Genomic DNA, 23188 nt, shown 5'->3' with positions numbered 1-23188 from the left:
CTTTGATCAAAATAATCCCGAGTACTTAAATCGGTTAGGGCAGTATGTGATAGTTTATAATATCATGACAATATATATCGTCATTTTGCCTTTTAATTAGATGTTTTCGGCAAGGATAGGGCCACTAACAGTTCAAAATGTTAAACACACATACACGTCCATTTATTTACATGAGTCATTGAACGTTTTCTCCGACAATCTTCCGGGCTTGCTTTAGAGATTTTACGTGCGCTTTCCGACATGTCGCGTTGTCGCACACGCTCTGACCTATTTTGTTTTCCAAGTTCAATTAACTTTTATACCCATAATGATATGTTAAGAAGTGATAATAATTTTTATGTAATATAATTATAAATAGCTCCGAGTTTCAAACCAATATAACTAATCAACTTAACCTTTCAACATTGTTTACAGTTCACCTCACCAGGGATATATAAATCTGACCTTTCTGGGGCAGTATTATTTTTCAACGTACTCCTTTTGAAATTCCACCGTAAGGCAGCAACATTATATACACTGCCAAGGGACGCAACTCTTTACAGTGTAAAAGCTTGATGCCAACGTTCAATGTTTTGTTTGTTCGTTGTTCAATTAATCTTATAGATTCATTGACAGAAATGTCTCGGACTTACAAGAGTGAGTGAGTTTTACTCTGCTTTTAGCAATAGTCCACCGTCATGGCGGTACTCAAGAAATGAGCTTCACACATTGTGCATGTGGGGAATCGAACCCGGGTCATGTGCGTGAGGAGTGAATAGTTTAACCACTAGGCTACAACACCGCCCTCACTGATAAACAAATGACTGATGAACAACAACCCCCATAAAGTAAGTGTATACTGATCCCCAATCTATGAAGTTCTTGAATCTGACAACAGATATATTTAGAAAGTGTGTACCACAAGCACACACTGCCAGGGACCACAGACTCAGTGCACTCACATATTCTTTCCAAATGATGCAATCACACTGTGATAGGTTTCAGCCATTTTATTTTCTAAGAAGAACAAAATAATAAGTGCTTGTATAAAAAACAAAAAATAGGTCAGTGAGTGTGATATTAAAAACATGATTTGTGATTCTTCTTCGACATCTAGATAGACTTGATAACGACAAGATCAGCACGGTCTTGTTCCTCCTCTGATGATGTTAACCATTACACCTCTCCACAATCATGAATCAGACAGCGCTGCAAAAGCAACAAGATATTATTTGAAGCCCAGACAGCTAGAATGCAGTATTACAACTATCCTCTGCAGCTTTGGAAAGAGAAATATGATTAAAATGATAATTCAGTTCAATTCGTGTCACAAATAACACAGGGTGGAAGCCCTCCCAAAAAGCAACTCCATTTCGTCGCTAGACAGTGAAAGAAGAACGCATGGCGCAAGACTGACTGACTGACTGAGTTTGGTTTTACGCCGCTTTTAGCAATATTCCAGCAATATCACGGCGGGGGACACCAGAAATGCATGGCGCAAGAGTAATGGTAAGTTTACGCTCGCATAGCATTATTTTGCATTATATCAGGTTTTGCCATTTGGCAGAAGAATCTAGAAAGTTACAGATCTTTCTGTAATTGCTTGACACCCTCTATATTTATTGCAATTGCGCGTTAAGCGAGGGCACCCTCCTGAGTAACGAAACAAGATCGCGGAAAATGATCATTTCAACATGAAATATGACATCCTCATCAGCAGACACACCGTTTTTTTGCTGTCACTTCTTAGATATTGTTATTTTAGGTCTTCAATCGCAGTTTAGGCTTTAATGCGTCATTACTTTTTCCATTATCGTGGAAAAATCAATCTGTACATTTTATATGGAGTTGTTCACCTTAAGCAAACAAACTGTCCATTGTATTGTGATTTTACTGTCCAGGAGTTGACAGTTTCTAGTTTTAACTGTCAGGTCATCAAACGTTATTCTTGAGATATTTGTTGTGAAGAAGAATGTTTTGTTACTCCCTACCTGGCGTATTTATTACGGTTTTTTATCTTCAAGTGCGATTGTACACCCTCATTGCAGTTTGTACCCTGACTGGGATTTATTGGATGCAAACCTATAAAAACACATATTAATTTGTTTAAAAAAAACATGCATTCATTTCACTTAAGCTTTACTTGCCAGCGTAAACACGACATCAAACCGAAACTAAACAAGAGTGACCGTAATGTATGCTTATTGGATGATAGATATAGATCAAGTACTTCGGTAGATGTCTTGAAAATACAAAGTAATCTGATTGGCTGATTTTCCCGGTCTTTATTGTCGGGTTCCCTCATATTTTCCCGGTTTCTACCCATCTTATCCGATTGCTTCCCAACCAGTGGCATCATGGCGTAGCGTTCATAGGGCTCATATGGGCCATAGGATTCAAACATTTTACAAAATCATGTACGATCAGAAGTGTATTAACAAATATACATCTACCCCAGGAATAACCAAGACCAGGTTATTCCAAAGTATGTACATTGTTCATTCTATCATATTCAGATAATAGTATTGCACATTCGGGTAAAGCACATCACTAAGCATCTGAAAACCAAGGGACATCTAACCAATTTTGAATGTGCGAAAGAAAATACAATAATGACTTCCTTTATTCCCACCGGTAGCACCAACAGCGATACGGACAAGTCAATGGCAGTTGTAAAACAAATAAAGCAGATATACAAATGACACAATTTAATGTGAAAATGAACTTGCCGATTTTATCTGCAGACCTCCTTACGAAGACAGTCAAAACTGTGTTGAAGTTGCTTGATAAACACCATTCTGGTATTCAGAAATGTGTCAAAGTTTCTTTCTTATAAAATAAGATTGTACACTTTTGACACAAAGTTTGATTTCACAACAGTCTCGTTTCCTGGTGACTGGGGTCCGTCATAGGACGCAACTTAATACAATAACCAGTTCTGAATTTTAAGACCAGCTCATTCAACTGGATATATAAATATTAATCGGTATTATTTGATACATATAATAACTTGTATATTGGACACTACTCTCCTTCTAATCTGCACTCTGTCGTACAACGTGCTCTGACAAACGGAAATCTCAAAACGAGGCTCGGACACGAGAGAAACGTTTGGCGGTCTTGTACAGACTTGATATTATATCAATCACATTGTATGTTACAAAAATACACTTGATAAGCGCAAAGAACACATAACAGGTGTAACCAGTGAGCCAGATGGATTATGAAACATTTGTACGACCTCATCAAACAGGGGCAGTCTGTGACCTCTTAGCAGAGACCATATAATAATCTATTATGTGGTCTCTGGTCTTAGTTAACGTTATGCTGCCTAAACCTAGCCATAAAATATAGAAATACGATTTTATTAAAGTTTACAATTAACATTCATTTGTTAATACCAATTTCTTATGAAACATAGAATTGGAATTTAGTGTAACCAGAGTTGTCTGTAGTGTCTCTTTTCACTTTCACACGAGAAAATTCAGATCGGCTGAAAAGTAGGTCTTTGTCTGAATTGGTTCATGAGACTCATGTTTTGGTTTGACTGCTGCCACATGTGTGGCAAGTTCTACAAGTCTTCATTTGCCCCCAGACTGCATGTTAAGGGGATCCATCACAACAACTGTCGTTTCCATTGGCAAGTCTGTGGAAAAGGGTATCAACAACTGTGGGATTTCAACAGTTAATGCTCTAAAATCCATGCAACTACATGGACAGTTACTTCAACGTAAACATTCAAAGCAATGGACAGTTTCAACACAACTCCATGTAAAACGTACAGTTTGATTTTTTTACGAAATCTGAAAAATTACCAATGCATTAAAGCCTAAACTGTGAAAAAAAAACTGTGAAAATAACTATATCTAAGAACTGACAGCAGAAAAAGGTGTGTCTGCTGATGAGGATGTCATATTTTGTGTTGAAACGATCATTTTCTTTCGACACTCAGGAGGGTGCCCTCGCTTAACGCACAATTGTAATAAATATAGAGGGTGTCAGGCTATTACAGAAAGATCTGTAACTTTCTAGACCCGTCTGCCAAATGGCAAAACCTGATATACTTGCAAAATTATGCAAATGCGAGGGAAAACATAGCATTACTCTTGCGCCACATGTTCTTCTTTCACTGTCCAGCGAGGAAATAGAGTTGCTTTTGGGGCAACTCCACATTTCGCGTGTGACAGCACTTCCACCCTGTGAATAAGGTAAGTAATGAAGCTTAATGCAGGACCACTCTTCTAACCTACATGTCACAATCACTGTACCTAAGGTGATGCTGGTAACGCATCCCAACATGGCGGCAGGTAAGATCGCTTGGCGATTTTTCCCCTCGTATTAGCAGCCTTCCACGTGTGTACACAATCAACATTATTTAGCACACTGATAAACTTTGATGGTGGAAATACATTCAATGCACTGAATTTATCAGTGTGCTAAATAATGTTGATTGTATACACGTGGAAAGCTGCTAATTCGAGGGGAATAATCGCCAAGCGATCTTCCTCACCTTAGGTACAGTGACAATTGTTGAAATCTGACTGGTACACCAAAACAACAGATCCCGCCTGGGAGGGAAATAAACCCCTTATAGCCTGCTATAAAGCACACAAGCTGTACATGTATTTCTGTTTGGTACAATATATCTTTCAACTGCACCTTGCATATGTGTCAACATGAGTGAGTTGAATTTAACACTGCTCTTAGCAATATTCCAGCAATATCACACAGCAGGGAACACCAGAATTGGGCTTCACACAATGTACCCATGTGGGGAATCGAACCCGGGTCTTCGACGTGACGAGTGAACGCTTTAACCACTGGGCTACTCACTGTTAAAAAAAGTCAAATCACACAGGACAAGTTAACCTCAGCTCAACTGATAAGGTGGTTTCTATCTGTTTTCAATTCAATTCTTCTACAATGACATGTTGAAACATGTCAGCAAGATAAATGTATTGTAAGTTGTAGGCCTATCACTCCAGTAGGGTCCCGCGTAGGTTTATACCACCTATAAACTAACTCTAGCACTGCAGTGAACACAGTTTAATTCTATCAGCTAAAACTGGAAAGGCATGAGTACCACCTAATGTGGAATGCTACTGCTACTGCTACAACTTGTATTACACAAAACACTGGTTGCTAAAAAACGTTCGCTTAGGTATACATTAATATGTCTAGGAATGGGAATCGAACCCAGATCTTCAGCGTGATGAGTGAACACTTTAATCACTAGGCTCCCCCCATTGCCTCCACCATTTGAAAACATGACCAAGAAGAATGTACTATCAAGGCCGTCCATAATGAAAGTAGATCTGTATCATCCACATTACCTTCTTGGGAGCATCCCCTCTGTCAGTGTCCACAGCCTCCAGCTTCTCGACTATGTCCATACCCTCAACCACTTTGCCAAAGACAACATGCTTCCCATCCAACCAGCTTGTGACAACGGTGGTGATGAAAAATTGGGAGCCATTGGTGTTTGGTCCGCAGTTAGCCATGCTCAGTAGTCCTGGTTTTGTGTGCTGAAAGGAATGACACATTGTGTTGCTGAATTTCTACAGCCTGTTTCTCATTAGTTAGTTTACTGATATCTTTCTCTCAAAATGTGAAGTAGGTGCTCCAAACGAAAAAGAAAGAAAGCACTGTTGTTGTTTTTTGTTTTATGTTATGTAACATACGGTTGGAAGGGATTATACATGAATAGTGAGTGAGTGAGTTTAGTTTTAAGCCGCACACAGTAATATTGCAGCTATATGGCGATGGTATGTAATTAATCGAGTCTGGACCAGACAATCCAGTGACAAACAGCATGAGCATCGATCTGCGCAATTAAGAACCGATGACATGTCAACCAAGTTAGCGAGCCTGACCACCCGATCCCAAATAGTCGCCTCTTACAAGCATGGGTTGCTGAAGATCAATATTGAAACCCGGACCTTCACGGGTATTATTTAAGAAATACTCTTCACTCTACCACCATGTATAGTGTAATAAAACACACTTTTGCCCTGAACTATTATAGTTAAAGCACGAGGACGCTTGCGTCCGAAAGTGCTTTAACGCTATAATAGTTCAGGGCTTAAAGTGTGTTTTATTACACTATACATGGTGGTAGAGCCGAAGATATTTCTTTCTAAGATGCCAAATTTAATATTTTCTTAAGATAACTACTGATTAATTTAAGGCAGAAAACAAACGACGGTGTCGGTGACCTAAATTAAGAATCCTCGCACAGGGCTAACTGGCTGTTCTATTGATGTGTCTGTCCCCTACGTTAAGACGAACGTTACCAGAAAAAAAACAAATGATAACAGTTTGATGACGGTTTACGTTCAAATTAAATATCTTCTCTGAATTATTTTAAGTACATCTGTAATTAACGTAAACCATATGGGGCAATATGAACGTTGCATTTCTACTACCAGCGTAAGTTTAGATCAGTACATCCAGAGGAAGTTGAGTATCAAAGCGAGATTCCACAATTGCATTGTGGGAATGTAAACATTACTTAACGCTACCGTGTCGCTGAAAACTTGTGAGTCGAAATGACACATTTTAACCGTCGTAAAACATAAACGTAATGTTTCCACCAGTGATGTTAGCTGCGTGAAGCAACAGCAAACCAAGAAACTGGATGCAACGGTGTAGTTTACTGTAGGAGGCCGTACGAGGCGATGACAACTGACATGCATCGTGACGTCGCTTACATTGTGACGTAATGTAAAATGGTTCGATTACAAGGGGGCACACTAGAATGGCCCAGTGACGGGATAACGTCATTCAATTGTTACGTCATCAAAAAACTATACCTTTATTGTCTGATAATGTATTTTTTTATCGATTGTTCTAACCGCTAGGCATCTTAGAAACATGAATAAAATTTATTTCAATGTCACAATGGCTCAAATCATGAAAATATATTTCATGCCGTTGTGGTTTGTCTTATATTCCATAAAAATGGTATTAGACAGTCAGCTACATGACAGTCACTTAATAATCAAGACCAAACCAGACCATCAAGTGAGTGACATCATGAGCATATAAGTCAGTGTATAAAATAAGTAAAAACCCAGCCAGACATCAGTGCTGTTCAAAATGTTACCAGCCCAAAGTGAATTTAACCAGACCCGACATTCCAAAGAAAATAACTCAATTTCTTAATGAATAATTAAGATATGGTGAACGTACTAGGATGTATGGAACATGTTATCTAAATTTTTTACAGGACCATCGGGTTGACTAGCTGTAGATTTAAACCGTCCGTCAGAAATCTAGCCTGTCTTGGGGCGGTCGGACACGAGGCTGTGTCTATCCCAGTCTACAGTTTCAACAGCTGAAGTGAACTAACAGCATCCCTGCTCATCCTAAATGAAGACAGTCACCTTGTCAGTGAAGTTTTCATCCTTGAATGTCTCCCCGTAGATGCTTTCGCCTCCTGTTCCATCTCCCTTCGTGAAGTCACCACCTTGGATCATGAATTCCTTGATGACTGAGGACAAAGAAACAGCATATCACAGACTGATAACACAGGCCCTCGTGCCTTTGCGAAGACTAAAGGTTATTATTTTTTTTAGATGATCCCAGACTCGAAATGCTTACGATATATTATGACAAGGCCCGGACACTTCGGTGTACCCCACCCATCTGCTTTGCCGATCGCTATGGTACAATCGCATGCAATCTCGATTAAAATTTAATGTAAACATAATTATGGATGCTTGGCCTATCGATCATCACTCATGACACCTACCAATTCTTTATTGTTATTTCTGCAAGTCGATTGAAACCCGATTTTGACCCTCAGCTAAACGATACTGACACAAATGGATGACGATGTGTGCGAAAAAAATGGAGGTGTAGTCGAATCAAGCATTGATCTATGCAATTGCAATACAATGACATGTGACAACCAAGTCAGCAAGCCTGACCACCTGTTAGTTGCCTCTTACTACAAGCATGGGTTGATGAAGACCAATTCTTCGAGGGCCTTGTGAGACTGGGTTTACTGCAGCACAGGACTTCTTAATATGGCAAATATGGTAAGAATAAACATCAGCAGGGCATGTTCCTTATAGATGGGCTTTATAATATGAGCTTACTGTCCAGGGTGTTTGGACAGTAAAGTTACCTCTGTGGAACACGCATCCCTTATAGTGGAGGGGCTTGCCATTCTTAGTTTTCCCCTTTTCTCCAGTGCAGAGAGCTCTAAAGTTCTCCGCCGTCTTAGGCACCTTGTCCTTGAACAGCTCGAATGTAACACGACCCGCTGAAATACATTCATTTATGCATTCATAAAAAACAGGAAAATTGTAACAATTCAACTTACAATCCCAACAACAGTTCACTCGTATTTTTGTATTCATACTGACTGACTGAGTTTGGTTTTACGCCGCTTTTAGCAATATTCCAGCAACATCACAGCGGGGGACACCAGAAATGGGCTTCACACATTGTACCCAAGTGGGGATTCGAACCCGGGTCTTCGGCGTGATTGTATTCATACATGTTCAAAGGAGGGGAACAAACATTTGTAAGACAAAAATGTTCCATGCCTGAAATCCATTGTCTTAGGGACAGTTCATAATTTATGGCTGGGGGTGATTTTTATGGAGAAGCATGTACAATGTGAGTGAACACCCCAACCCCCGCAAATTTATTTACAATGTAAGTGAACCCTCCCTCCCTCCAACCGCATGTCAAGTACAAAATCAATGACACTACCCCCACCACCCCTAGATAATGTTAAGCATAACTTTGTCATAATTTTATGTTCAAAATTGCTGACCGTCCCTAGAACATGTGTACAAAATTGATATTCCCCCAAAAACAAAATGGTGATCCCACCTTACAATCATCACCACCACCACCAGCCCCCAACAGCTTTTGTTTTCTGCAGGTCGTTATGACCGAGAGCTTTTTCATCTCCAATAACTAAAAGTATTATTTTTCAGAAAATATCATTCAGTACTTTCTAGTTTTTATCTCCATCAGCAGCGGTTGTCTGTAAGTAAAACGGCGATCATTTTAGAGGAAGCAATTTAGATTACTGAGCTATGATCTTTTAACCTTGAACAAGTTATCCGAATGCATTGCAAACTCCATACACTGACAAGGCCCTTTGTTACCACTCGCCTCTTTCCATAACCTGCAAGAAGATGCCTCCCCCTATCCATGCTTGTTATGTGCAAAAATACGACAAACCAATCAGAATGCGTGTAATGATTGCCGCGCTTTGATAGAGATAGAACTAAACCTAAAAGTGCCTTCAACCTTAAACTATCACTAGCCCACAAACAAAACAAGTAGTCCATTGATAATGAAATTAACTTTCATTGCTTTATTGTTGTATGTAATAAATGATTAAATTTACTCTTAACTCTTTCCACGCCAGTCAACAAGAGTTTTTTACTGCGATGACAGAGACTCTGAGGTCATTGATGAAGCCTGTGTTTATCAAGGAAAATATCAGCTTGTAAAACATTATTGCTACTACATGTCATACACCATTTGAAAGGTCTCATCCTACTGTTTATAAATATGAAAGCTACTTTTTGTCATATTATTCAAATAATAAAACTACATTTTATATAAGTTAATTTTCAATGAAAATGCAAGCTTACACATTTAGAATGTCCAGATAAACCACGATGGAAGAAACAAACGTTTGTAACATGACAATTTATTCGCCTATCGTTTTCTTATATATTTTCATTTTTACGTAATTGAAACATCATTACAAAAAGATTTCTCAAATAACATGTATGGTTGTCTATTTCCCGATATCAATGGCCTACGCTCAATAACATGACACAACAGCAGGAAATACCTCCGTTTTCGAAGCTTCCTATGAATAACATGCACAGTGTTTCATTTGATGGCAATATCACGTATCGTGGGGAATCGAACCGGTCTTCGAAAGCTCTAAACATATAAATATGGTGATTGGTCAAAATCATGCACATGACCTAAGGCAGCCAATAATACTACAGCAATGGATATCGTCGTCGTAAACGAAAACTTTTGAGATTTAGATGAAAGTTTTGGGTTAAACATGTTATTCTGAACGTGTTACGCAAAAAATCACCACTTAAACGTATATAATGGAACTTAGTGGACGTATCGTGCTAGGCTATGACCTGTGGAAAGTACTTCATGCATATATTTTAGTATTAAACATCTTGTCCGAGCGTGAAGTTCGAGAGCCGAGATGTCACTTGACTTACACTGCACAATTGCACAAACTACATCGGGCCAGTAGTAAATAAGTAGTGTGGAAATGGATAACTAAAACTGCCAAGCGTTATGAGGGGCATTTGGTCCGAGGCTATAATTTATCAGATAGTTATGCTCTATCGGGGCCAGTTGTAATGAACAGAAGGTGTGGAAATGGATATCTAAAATTGTCAGTTTTGCACGCTCTTTCCAACCTAAAACAAGAGTTATAGCGAGGGACCACTAAGATGTTTTGAATAAATTGACACGATGTAGATGTTATCTTATGAGTTCTGCAACATTGGATTCACTAGTCTGGTGGAGAGAGTTGAAAATGGATGATCTCAATTGCAGTTTTGATGAATAATCACTGAAAAAAAACTAGTAGTCCGCCGGACTAGTGCAAGTTTGTTTCCATTTGCCCGACTAATTTTTACTCGCCTCGGGCTTGCGGGCAAGTGTAAAGATCGAACCCTGTTTGATAAAAATAATCCTGAGTACTTAAATTGTTTATGGCATTATTTCATTGTTTAAAAAATCATGAAAAATATACATCATCACATTTTAAGTACAAGGAATGTAGCTAACAGAATTGTACTGCCTAATGTGAATTTTTTAGTAAGTATCATGCGATTGACAGTCAGGGATTCAAATACACGCACATGCGTTTGTTTTCATAACGGCTCTCATGGGATCCAATAAAGCTTTTTTCTTACTAACTTGTGGGCTTGTTTTGGAGATTGTTAGGAAATATATAATTATAAATAGCTACGAGTTTCAAAACAATAATATTATATCTATATATAACTAACTTTAATCTTTAACATTGGTGTTATATTTCACATCTCTGGGGATATTTTAGTCTGACTTTTGGGGGTCATTCATATTTTTTTTTAGCATATTCATTATAAAATTCCACCAGGGTATGGCAGCAAGGTTACACGAATGTTCAATTTCAGATATATTTTCAAGCCATTTTTTGAGTATCTGTTTTAGGATTTAATGTAGATGTATTTTTTTTTCCTTTGCATATTCAAAAAAACAAATCCCATTTGTCATTCTTAAACTCCGTTTAGAAATATAAGGTGAACAGCTGGTTATAATTACATTAGCATATGTCTTTAACACATACTTTTTTCTCCTTCTTATAGTTGCATCAAAGAGGTTTAATTCTTTAAAATAAATAAATAAAAACCAAAACAGCAATACAATGTAGGAGTGCTTCGGAGATTTTAAGTACCATTGGAATCAAACAGGAATTGAGTTATCGTTCTTGTTTAAAGTAGTTCTGATGTTCATGCGCCAATATGAAATCCTTCCAGAGGGGCACAAGTGGCAATTTGGGTTGTCCTGGAATAACACGAGTTGGTCACGAATGTGACAAGGTATCGCTTTCAGTTCATTTACTCAGTTTGTTAGTTATCACATTTTCGGTTTGCTGGGAATTACTTATATTGTACCTTAAACATAGGGCCTACACATTCTGATCAGGACCCACAACTTTTCATGGTTCTCGGTCCTTAGGGCCTGCAGCTTTTCAGGGTTAAGGTCAAACACTGGTCCCTTATATTAAAAATTTGTTGCTGGTCACTATGGTAAACATCACAGTAACTTAGTTCATAGTCAATTAAACCAACCTAAAAACATAATCTGGTGAAACCAGGATATGAAATCCATTATCTTAGGTTTCTGGCATGCAAAAGTCATGCAACTGCAGGCCTCAGAGTCAGATGACTGGGCCTCCCATGCCACCCAAGAATGGTGAACTTAATAAATAAAGCAGAATCCCCACAGAGCAGCAGGTGGTATGAAATTACTGACTGTAACCTGGACAGCTAGATTCATGGGTACAGGTGGATCCCATCTCAAAAGTGCTGGCTCATCAAAAGATCAGCAATTCTAACCTAAAACCTGTGTTTGACATATTGCATTCTAAATCTCCAAATGTACCGGTATATTGGGATGCAGTAAACATGAATCATGGCCTTAATATGTTCATTTTACATGTTTTTATCCAGTGTACTTTTGTAGAAGTCTACACTTTTCACTTGCTTTGCACCCCAAAACAGGGTAGGTGGATCATTTTTTCACTTTATCCGAGTAAAAGAGTAACTTGCACTGTTGCAGTCTGTCAGTCAAACCGTTAACTTGAGAAAAATGGGAAAATAGATTTTTAAGGCGAGAGGATTCTCGAGAAGGTAGGGAAACCAGAAACACACATGTGCTGGTTTGACCCAAATCTTGTCAAAAGGTTTTATAGGTAGACGATTTGTAAGTGTTGGGCCCAGGCATATACTTGCAATGTACCATTGCGATTATAACCATTTACATAGAAGTTTTAATCCTGTGTAATGCACAGTGAAGAGTAGGCTAATGATTTATTATATATGATTTTTGATAGAACAGAAGAACTCCATTTGTATTGAAAAGGAGCCTCAGAGAGATTCAGATACTGAATCTTGTGTACCTCTAGACTTGCTTCATTTGGGGCTTTAGAATTTGTGACCAACTTGTGTTATTCTGGGACAAGCCGAATAGCGACTCGCTCACAAATGGGATTCGTTTTATTGAATATGCAAATAGAATTTATAAAAAACCAGCTACATTAAATCCCAAAGCAGAAACTCAAAAATGACTTTTGTAACCTTGCTATCATACCCAGAGTGGAATTTTAAATGAATTCGAAAAATATATGAATGACTAAAAAGAAGGTCAGACTAAAATATTCCCAGAGATGTGAAATATATGCCAATGTTAAAGATTAAAGTTGATTAGTTACATACAGATATAATATTATTGTTTTGAAACTCATAGCGATTTATAATTACATTTCTTTTGGGAAGCACACGTACAATCACGATAACAAGCCTGCAAGATCGTCAGAAATACGCTCAGTTGGACCAGTGAAAGCCGTTAGGTTAACAAACGCATGTTTGTGTATTTGAATCTCTCAGTGTCTCACCGTCAATCGCATGATTCTTCTCAAAAACTTCACATTAGACAGCACAATTCTCTTAGCTACCTTCTTAGTATTTTCAATATGACTTTTAAAACAATAACATAACGCCATAAACAATTTAAGTAGTCAGGATTATTTTTATCAAAGCACTGCAACCATTATGTACGTTCTGATTGGTTTGTCGTATTTTTGCACATAACAAGCATCGAGACGGGGACAAGTCTTCTTGGAGGTTACGGAAAGGGGCAAGTGGTGGCGGATGTACCATAAGCTCTGGATGACTGACTGACTGACTGAGTTTGGTTTTACGCCGCTTTTAGCAATATTCCAGCAATATCACGGCGGGGGACACCAGAAATGGGCTTCACACATTGTACCCATGTGAGGATTTGAACCCGCCGTCTTCGGCGTGACGAGCCAACGCTTTGACCACTAGGCTACCCCACCGCCCCAGCTCTGGATGAACGGGCAATCATGATAATAGGGACCATGAGACAAACTAGATGAAGAGCTGAAAACTGCAATGTCCTAGTGATTTACCAAACACGAATCACATGTCCTATACTCTTATGATTGGGTGAGTGAGTGAGTGAGTGAGTTTAGTTTTACACCGCACTCAGCAATATTCCAGCTATATGGCAGCGGACTGTAAATAATCGAGTCTGGGCCAGACAATCCAGTGAACAACAACTTGAGCATTGATCTGCGCAATTGGGAACCGATGCCATGTGTCAACCAAGCCAGCGAGCCTGACCACCCGATCCCGTTAGTCGCCTCTTACGACAAACATGGGTTCATTCTAACCCGGACCTTCACAGGTTCTTATGATTGGGAATTGATCCACTGGCGAGCAGGCAGTCTCTATGTGTTTAGGGATGAATGCTGCCATTATTTATACGATTTGATACAACCTAAAAATAAAACTTTTTGAACTTAATAATTTAAAAATTCAACACTTAGTCTAAAGTTTCATAATCTTGTAGCACTAGCACTTGTATAGGCTAATTCCAAGGATATACTGAATCCTAAGCCCATGGATGTATAGTAAGTTCATAGCTAAGTCTCTCATTTCAAGAACTTAACATCATGATATTAAAATTATTATCTCCTGTGGTCAACTTGAGGTCATCCTTGCATAACATATATAAACTACAATGTGATAACTTACCAACAGAGCCGCCAATGCTAATATCAAAGAACACACGTGGGTTGGGCATTGTTACGTGGCTGATTCTTTAAACCTGTGACACAGAACAAATAGGGGTTTTATTCATGATTACAATGCTTGTTATTTCTATTTCCTAGCTGTATGGAAACCAGCCTGTAATTCACAAACAAAAATGAATATCTAGATGATGGTCTGCATTTCTACATCCAACACATCACTATCAATATACATGATATGAATTTAATATCAGAGTTTTTCAATCCATTGTTTTCTCAAATTCAAACCACATAATATGTAAGCACCTAGCTCTCAAGCATGTTGGAAAATGCAAGTTTTCACAATACTGAATGTTAAAATGACCTTTCCACTATGCTAAAATACTGATTACTCAATAAAGAACACAGACCAACAGGATATACTTTTCATCTTCAACATGTTCACTAACTTTTTTTAACCATATTTTGTACATTACATCATCACATTATGTTCCATCTTACAAAATACTTTCCCACTGTTCAGACTCAATTCGTTAATTATATATAAGACAAAATATTATGGATGTCAACTTCTTCTTTATTTTGGGTGATTAGAGTGATCAAATACAAAGTAGGGATGGTGCTGTTATAGTGGATTAAGCCATAGAGTCTATTTAATTTGCCAGGCATTGGATAGGAAAACTCCTTGATCTCTATTCATTTATGGCTCTAATCTTTTAATGCTGATAGAATCTGCAATCTTGCGTCGTCACCAATCATGGATGTTTGATGCTATGATGGTTGTTGCTTGCCAGTCAATGGAGTGTGATGGATTGTTCACAAAGTGTTCAGAAAGGGCCGACTTCAGATCTGATTTCACCATCGGTATTTTGTGCTCTTTGAGCCTAATGTCTAAATGGACGGGATGTCTAATGATGAGTGGGTATGGTTTATGCTACTTTTAGCAATATTTTAGCAATATCTTGCCAGGCATTTCTTTAGTAACTGACCCTTAATACTGAGTATTATTTACTAGATACTGTTCTGGTTGAAACACAAATTAACACTTTGCATAAAATGTTTATCATTTTTTTGTTACTATGCTATGCAGATTACAAAGTCAATTTAGACATAATACATCTTTCAACTGTTGATATGAAAATATCTTTGTTTCTCTGATAGATTTGAACAAACAAATCCACAAATGTTTACTTCTGAGTATCAAATTCTGGGGTGGCATGCTGAAAGCTGTAGTATGGTTTTACACTACTTTTAGAAGTATCAAGAGTTACCAGAGTGAACAATTTCATTTAAGAGACCATGTCAGTTTGACAGATTTGTTTTTTGTTCAATGTCCCATTCAGCAATTTTCTATCTACATGATGACAGTCTGTAAATAATCAAGTCTGGACCAAATAGTGATTGACATCATGAGCATCGATCTATGTATACAATGATATGCATCAAACAAGTCAGAGAGCATAACCGTCCAATCCCTTGAGTCACCTCTTACGCAAGCATGGGTTGCTGAAGATCAATCCAAAAACGGATCTACATGGGCCTCAATTTGACAGCTTCTGAGTTCATTCTTTTAATTAAATTATGACCTACATACTGCATTTGCACATGGTTATATAAATTGAACACTTTGGTTTGCTGTTTAGTGATATAGTTTTGTAATATGAAATATAGTATTGTAAGAGAGATTTGCTCAAGTTTGATTTGAAGATTTGAACCAGATGTTTATTTCAGTCAATCAATGGCTAATCAGTAGACATTGGAAACCTAGCAAGTTAAATCTTAGAAAATATATTTCCAAATGCCAATGATAGAAAACATGTCCTACTGTATGTTATCCCTTAACATAAAGCTTTAAAAACCATGTATAAATATGAATAATTAGACGTATACACCACAATAAATGTAAGAGATATGTTTAAGAAAATCAACACAAATCTTCCGGATATTAGACGCACACAATCAAAAAATTGAAAAAAGGCTGATTGCGAGTTGTTATCCGCAGGTGAACAATCTTGAACGTAATACTGAATCAGTCGGGGACAATCAATTCTGTATAATAGAGTATATTCAATCTGACTGTACCTTTATCGACACTGAATGAGATAACTTACGTCCTATACTTGAAATAAGGACGCAAAAGAAAAAATCTACATTAGGGACCGTTCATTATTTATGGCAAAGGGGTGATGATGATTTTTATGCAGAAGCATGTACAATGTGAATGACACCCCCCTAAAATTTACGTACAAAGTAAGTGACCCCCCCTTGCATATCATGTACAAAATCAATGACCCCCCCTCCCCATAATTTTTAAGCATAAGTTTTCAATATTTTTATGTACAAAATTGATGACCCCTCCTAGTACATGTGTACAAAATTGATGACCCCCCTACCTCCCCAGAACAAAATGGGTGACACCCCCTTAAAAATCATGTAAACACCACCCCACCCACCCGCCATAAATTATGAACGGTCCCTTATTAAATTAATTGATAACCGTATCTGAGCACATTTTGTGACATAAAGAATGGTGAAGAGCAAGTCCAAACCTGAACATTCAATAATGTTATACTAATGACGAGTTTGAGATAATATCTCCAAACACCAGGGCAGAAGATCGGAACACAAATGGTTTATCTATATAAGGAAAACGGTCACACCCTGTACCCGCACTGAACATGCTGAAGTAAGCCACAGATTTGAATTTTCGAATTGGTGTTTGTGAAAACAGTAACCAGTAACTACAGCTGCACAGGCGGTACGTACTAAGATCAACACGTGCTTTCCACCCGGAACATGGATGAATATAGCCGTGCTCACGATCGAAAAGATATCAAATTACTGGATATTATTACCAAACGGTTTTTGTACTGACCTAACGGATGAGAAATTCAATGCAGAAACAGGACCACGGTATTACTGTTAGACGGCTTGGATCCTTCTTTTTGTTTGAGTGAAAAATTCGAAAGTTTGGAAGCGAAATTTAACGAACTGACAGCTCCCTGTCTAAATGTAAATCAAATCACAAACATTGACATCTGTTGCTACAAAAATAAACACAACAAATACATATTATCTTTAATGATAATACGATGACATAAAAAAGCCATATGTTTGTTAAAGTTTATTGTCTTGTGTTGATATGTTTATCAAAAGACACTGTTGGGAGAGACTGTTTATGATCCATTATCATTCTTCCAATTACTTTTTAACAGAAATAACCGTTGTCCCTACTGCGAACGGAACATCTAACCAGCTTCAATTACAGAGCTTCTTTTGAAGCTAGCTTTGAACAATACATATTTATTAGGAGTAGTCCCTTGCACGTTTACCAAAAAAATGAAGTTTTTTTGACCGATGTTATATGTTGTTACGGGTATTACATTCCAAACAACTGAATACATGTATAGCGGCGTGATTAATGTTTCATATCATAATTTCTTCTCCCATTTTGGGTTTGTTTTACATAACGTTAAAGTAGTACAAGGTCTTAATTTTAACCTTCTTTATGTTTTTTTAATAGAGGATATTGTTTGAGTGCCCATGTCATACTATGTTTACGACACGAGTGCCTAAATGTTGGTATTTCCCGAGCGGGAGCGAGGAATATACCGATATTTAGGCAGGAGCGTCGTAAACATAGTATGACATGGGCACTCAAATAATATCATCTATTTATTGTATGACCTTACTGTGCAGAAATCATAAACCTGATTCCTATTCCTTTGTTGTGTTTTTACTCAAAAGTGGGTGCCGATGTTTTATATAGATTTTTAATGCGTTGACCAAGTGTCCGGAAAGAATCTATGGGTATCTCGAAATTAGGTGGTAAGGATATTATAGTTTCCTTGGCATTGTTGTTGTTGGTTTTTAGCTTGGCGCCGCTCTCGACAATATTCCAGCTACATGGCGGCGGTCTGTAAATAATCGAGTCTGGACCAGGTCATCCAGTGATCAACAGCATGAGCATCGATCTATAAGCCATGGGGTGGGATACAGTGACATGTGTCAACCAAGTCAGCGAGCGTGACCACCCGATCCCGTTAGTCGCCTCTAATTGGCCAATTCTAACCCGGATCACCTTGGAATTGGATAAATATGAACCAAACGCGCCATGAAAGGATCAAAATCTAAATCATCACCTCTGACCGAAAGAGCTAATTTGAAGGTTGCATGACCACGAAAGCAAATATTGATTGAAAATAACTCTTTTTATTAATGATTGTCCGTAGGAACCTTGAAATAAGAAACAATATGATTATAGTATTTTTCAGTCGCTTTTTAACAGTTTCTACAGTTCATTGCTGTATGAAATAGTGAAGTGATTTTTAATCATTTACTTATTAATCTTGGTGTGGTGTCAAAGTGAAAGGTGTTTCTAAATGTATTATTCTTCTGAATCTTACCCTTTTAAAAACAGCCGTTAAGCGTTTCTCCGGTTCAGAATATAGCATTGTTGTTCCCCTGGCTACTGTCTTTCTCTATCGAGTGGAAATATACATGCACTGCTGTATTTTTGAAACCATTTTTCAATTGCGTCCAGTGGGAGCTCACATTATAAAATATAGTAGTACCCAAGACAGTCTATGCAGATGTCATAGCAACCTATTTGTCATTCAAAATGAGTGAGTGAGTATGTTTTACGCCGCTTTTAGCAATATTGCAGCAATAACATGGGCTTCACACATTATACCCACAAATATGAAAGGCAAAGGAGGATGTGTATAACATGTATTGCATGTACGTCAACGAGAACGAAAGATGGGTTGGTGTGCATCATATGCGTACGTCATTCTGTGTGTGTATATATATAGTATAACACCTGCTTCACACATCCAACCTTAATACGTCAACGTCAACGATAGTATCGTTGCGGTAATCTAATATAAGTCACCACGTGTACTGGGAACCAAAACCTACATATCTACGCACGTGAGCTGTACAACAAAACGATAGAAGCGGTATGGCTGACATTTGACTGCTCATATGCACCAGTTATATCTGGAGACACCTTACAAATGTGCATAGTTACTTCATAAAGCTATTGGAACCAGACAGGGTCAGTGTGAAATTTAAATTCGCTTGGAATATTTTTACAAAAAAATGTCGACGTAAAATCGTCAGGTGTGAAGTATGTCCCCCTGAATACCGCAGTTGGTCTGTTTAATAAATGAATGAATGAGTGGATGAAAGTCGATATTATATGTGTAGTTTAGCCTAAGCCCACCATGTTGAGGACCTATGAGAGGAGTTCTGTATATGACAGTGGTGAGCATATGTCAACTTCTTTATCTTTAATATGAGGGACGAGACGTTTCGGAGTAGGGGTGGGTATTGCAGCAAATATTCATATTGCGATATATTGCGATGCGAAAGCATGTATTGCGATATGTATTGCAATATATTGCATGAAATATTTTTAAACAAAACACTACATATAATCGAGTTACTGCTTGATTTTTAGAGAAAAAACACAACAAAATCACCATGCTTGATTAAGCTTTAATAACAACTTTTAATCATGATAAAATAAAAATGTGAATAATATTTGGCACAAATGAAACAAGGAAATATCCTAAGATTTCCGAGTGTTACGACGATTTCCGAATGCAAGTCAAAATACCGGTTTTCGATCAGCGTATCGCAATACGTATCGTTTTCATGTCTGAACCGGTAAATACCGGTAAACCGTTTATATTGCGCAGCCCTATATCGGAGTATATTCGTTAGTGAGTGAGTTAAGTTTCAAGCCGCTTTTAGCAATATTCCAGCAATATCACGGCGGGGTACACCAGAAAATGGGCTCCACACATAGTACCCATGTAGGGAATCGAACCCGGGTTTTCAACGCGACGAGTGAACGCTTTAACCACTAGCCTACCCTACCGCCCCGGGGCGACTATAGATGGACTATGCTGAATTGTTTGGCGACTGTTGATTGCGTGTCATGTACCCGGATGAAAATGCATGTAATCCAGATTGGACCCAAGAAACCAGTGGTTGAAATATGAACAACGTCCCCCGTCGCTGAGTCGCGATCAACCAAACAACCGCATTTGACCAGACCCCAGTCGCCTCTAACGACACGCATCATTTTACTGGAAACGGTCGATCATCGGGAGTCTCCATCCCATAAATGGAATGTCACCTATGTGCTCATCTTTGCTCGTAGAAAGAGGGGCGGTGGGGTAGCCTAGTGGTTAAAGCGTTCGCTCGTCACGCCGAAGACCCGAGTTCACTTTTTGCTATTTTGTTACGAGGGGGGCCTCTTGCTGGTAGAACAGCCAGGTTTGCGAGCTGAACGTATGAAATTGAAATTTCACTACACACGCTTGTTGATTACCTGGCCGTTCTCCCAGCAAGTGGTTCCCCCTCGTATAAAATAGCAAAAAGTGATAACAAAATAATGATCGTTTGTAAAACATTATTTTTATTCGGATGTCCAAAATTACGAGACAATTCATCAGAATTGGTCTGTCGATTTCATGTGACTGTGCAAAATTTGGTTTGTTGCAATTATTAGATTTTGTGTTAGTTAGCAAGTCATCGGTCTCAAATGAAATCAAACGGACTGTAGTCAGTCTCACAGCCCTTGAACCATATTATTTTCCCTTCTCCCTAGCACTCTCTGCAATGCTAAAGCCCTAAATGAAGCAAGTCTAGATTTTCTCAGGTTCAGGTCTGAATTTCCCTTCTCACTGGGGCTCCTTTTCAATTGAAAAAGAATTGTTTGTTTCTATCAAATTTTTCTATATTCAGAGACAAAGCGTTAGTCTACCAGGCTGGTTGCAATTGGTTGGTGTGTTTGTTTGATTTACTGATACTCAACAAACGCACCCGACCTGGGAATAATCAGGTCTGGTCCTTGAAACTCGTGATCGGTGGTTGAAGTCAGCCAGGAAGTCGGACATAGTAGAACCTGGACAGTAATTCCGTGAAGTCACCTTAATGACTGGCACTCGACATCAATGGAAATAGAAGCTGGTCGGCTCGGACCCATATTTCTGTATCTGAAGAACCTATTCCTGTTAAACTGTGGCCTGGTATCTCGAATCTTTTTAGCATTATCAAACCGGCATTAGCCTTGTACATTACAAAAGCACGCACGCACGCACGCTCCCTCGCACACACACATGCATGAACCTTGCTACACAAGTAGGTGTCACTGAGTGAGTGAGTGAGTGAGTGAAGTAATATTCCAGCAATATAAAGGCTGGGGACACCAGAAATGGGCTTCACACATTGTACCCATGTGAGGGATCGAACCCGGGTCTTCGGCGTGACGAACGAACGCATGCATGTGTACAATAATCTTGAATGCAAAGTTAAGGCCTATTTCACCTCCGCCATTTAAATGGAATCCTCCTGGAAGTTGAATGCATCCTCTTATCACACATATCACCATGTCACGACAGTGTTAAAATATGTTGCAACACCTACATGAATAATAAAGTATTTAATTAATTTATGTACATAATTTTCTGGTTCTAGTTCAGGACTAGAGGTCCGTCTAGGGTATCACAAGGTATACTTAGCTATATCTATCAATGTCAAGGTATATTGGCATACAGGTAAGGAGATACCTTTTGCTTTTCAGGGAGTGGGGGTTAGGGACAGCTTTTGATATACAAAAAATATATTTGGACTTTTTACAAGAGAGAGGGGGAAATAACTCAAAAGGTAGGAGAAAACATACTGTGTCTTTACTTGCCGACGTTGTGTGTTCAATGAATACAGTCAGCTCTGATTTCAGATTACGCGCGTCTGTTTGCCAAAGAAAAATAAGTCCGGTCACGTGATAGGAGGATTAAGTGGTTATATTGGCTGGCGCGTCAGGCACGCTTGCGCCAAGCTTAGTGATGACAGGCCATAAGCTGGTTCCCGGCTCCCTTTGCGCTCGCGAGCTTGCGTAAATGATGCGAGACGAGTCCCAGCTTGTGCGCCGGAGTGTGTTGCGGTCGTCGAGTCCGGAACATTCCCATTGGCACACTTCGCGAAACATAGTTAAAATAAACAACACATGTAAATCTAGTAAAGGCAATGTTGGTTGGCAATGTTGCTGATATTAACCGTTTAACGAATAAATACACTGATACGTATGACGTAAAATTCTAAAAATAGAATTTATTCGACTTCAGGTCGGTACTGTACCATCTGCATATCACTTCCGCCTTCGACAACACCCTTGGACAGGTATTTTTGCTTGACAACAGAATCACAGAAAGAAAATCTAAATTTCTAAGTTCTAAATCATCAAAATGAATAACCGTGTCAAAGCACATAAAGGAACGTGGAACAACAAGCCCATGACTGACCAACATTCGACGCTAAACTACAATGCTGAGTTTACGAGTGAAGAGTTTGAGAAAATTTCATACGGCTGCATTCCCGAGGAGATGGAAGATAAATGGTTTATCTATATGGGAGAAAACAGCCATACCTTGTACCTGCACCGAAGTTGGACAGGGATATGTATTTACGTAGTCGACTTCCTCAAGACTGAAACCGGTACGTACAAAGTTGAACGAGTACTTGTGAACCGGAACAAGGAAGAGTATAAAAACGTGGACGATGCCGAAGATGTAGCAATTCTGGATATGCTTATCAAATGGAATATGTAGTGACTAAACCGTTTAAATATTTTGGCAATATTTTTTTTTTGTGGAAAGAAACACTGGGTCGGGTGTGATTCTTCTTTTCGTGTCAGTGAAAATGCAAAAGTTTGGAATCGAAATTTAACGAACTGATATGCCCTATAATTGTCAAACACTGAAAGAGATTTATCATCTAAAACTGTGTTCCACTGAGACAATGTTTGTGTGAGATCAAACGATATCTCCAAGGAGAAAGTTTTTGACTGTCGATTTTGTA

At 38.5% G+C, this 23188-nt stretch overlaps 1 protein-coding gene across 2 annotated transcripts; it reads right to left on the bottom strand.

The window, feature by feature from the left end:
- Positions 1-974: 974 nt before the first annotated feature.
- LOC124253892 (peptidyl-prolyl cis-trans isomerase 7-like) lies at positions 975-22985 on the bottom strand. 2 transcript variants are annotated; one of them, XM_046687774.1, is made up of 6 exons: positions 22758-22985; positions 14322-14394; positions 8111-8248; positions 7365-7471; positions 5313-5504; positions 975-1188 (listed from the first exon to the last, which is right to left on the bottom strand). In XM_046687774.1, exons 2-6 carry the CDS (start codon positions 14368-14370, stop codon positions 1156-1158), a joined length of 519 nt encoding a protein of 172 aa, XP_046543730.1. In that variant the 5' UTR covers positions 14371-14394; positions 22758-22985; the 3' UTR covers positions 975-1155. The 2 variants fall into 2 exon arrangements, with proteins under 2 accessions (XP_046543730.1, XP_046543798.1); XM_046687842.1 differs by lacking the exon at positions 22758-22985 and adding an exon at positions 17193-17328.
- Between the last annotated feature and the right edge of the window lie 203 nt (positions 22986-23188).

Source organism: Haliotis rubra, unplaced genomic scaffold, assembly GCF_003918875.1.
Source record: "Haliotis rubra isolate DU_JTF1 unplaced genomic scaffold, ASM391887v1 Scf10, whole genome shotgun sequence".
Classification (NCBI taxonomy): domain Eukaryota; kingdom Metazoa; phylum Mollusca; class Gastropoda; order Lepetellida; family Haliotidae; genus Haliotis; species Haliotis rubra.
Note: the sequence above shows the minus strand (reverse complement) of the source record. Positions and strands in the feature narration are given on the sequence as shown.

What these genes read in the sequence shown, in the direction of transcription:
- LOC124253892 (XM_046687774.1), bottom strand. Translation starts at nt 14,370, where the DNA reads ATGCCCAACCCACGTGTGTTCTTTGATATTAGCATTGGCGGCTCTGTT. An exon ending in GGGATGCGTGTTCCACAGAG is followed by an intron (nt 7,472 to 8,110) that starts GTAACTTTACTG and finishes CTTTGTCCTCAG; the next exon opens with TCATCAAGGAATTCATGATC. An exon ending in ATGAAAACTTCACTGACAAG is followed by an intron (nt 5,505 to 7,364) that starts GTGACTGTCTTC and finishes CATTCCTTTCAG; the next exon opens with CACACAAAACCAGGACTACT.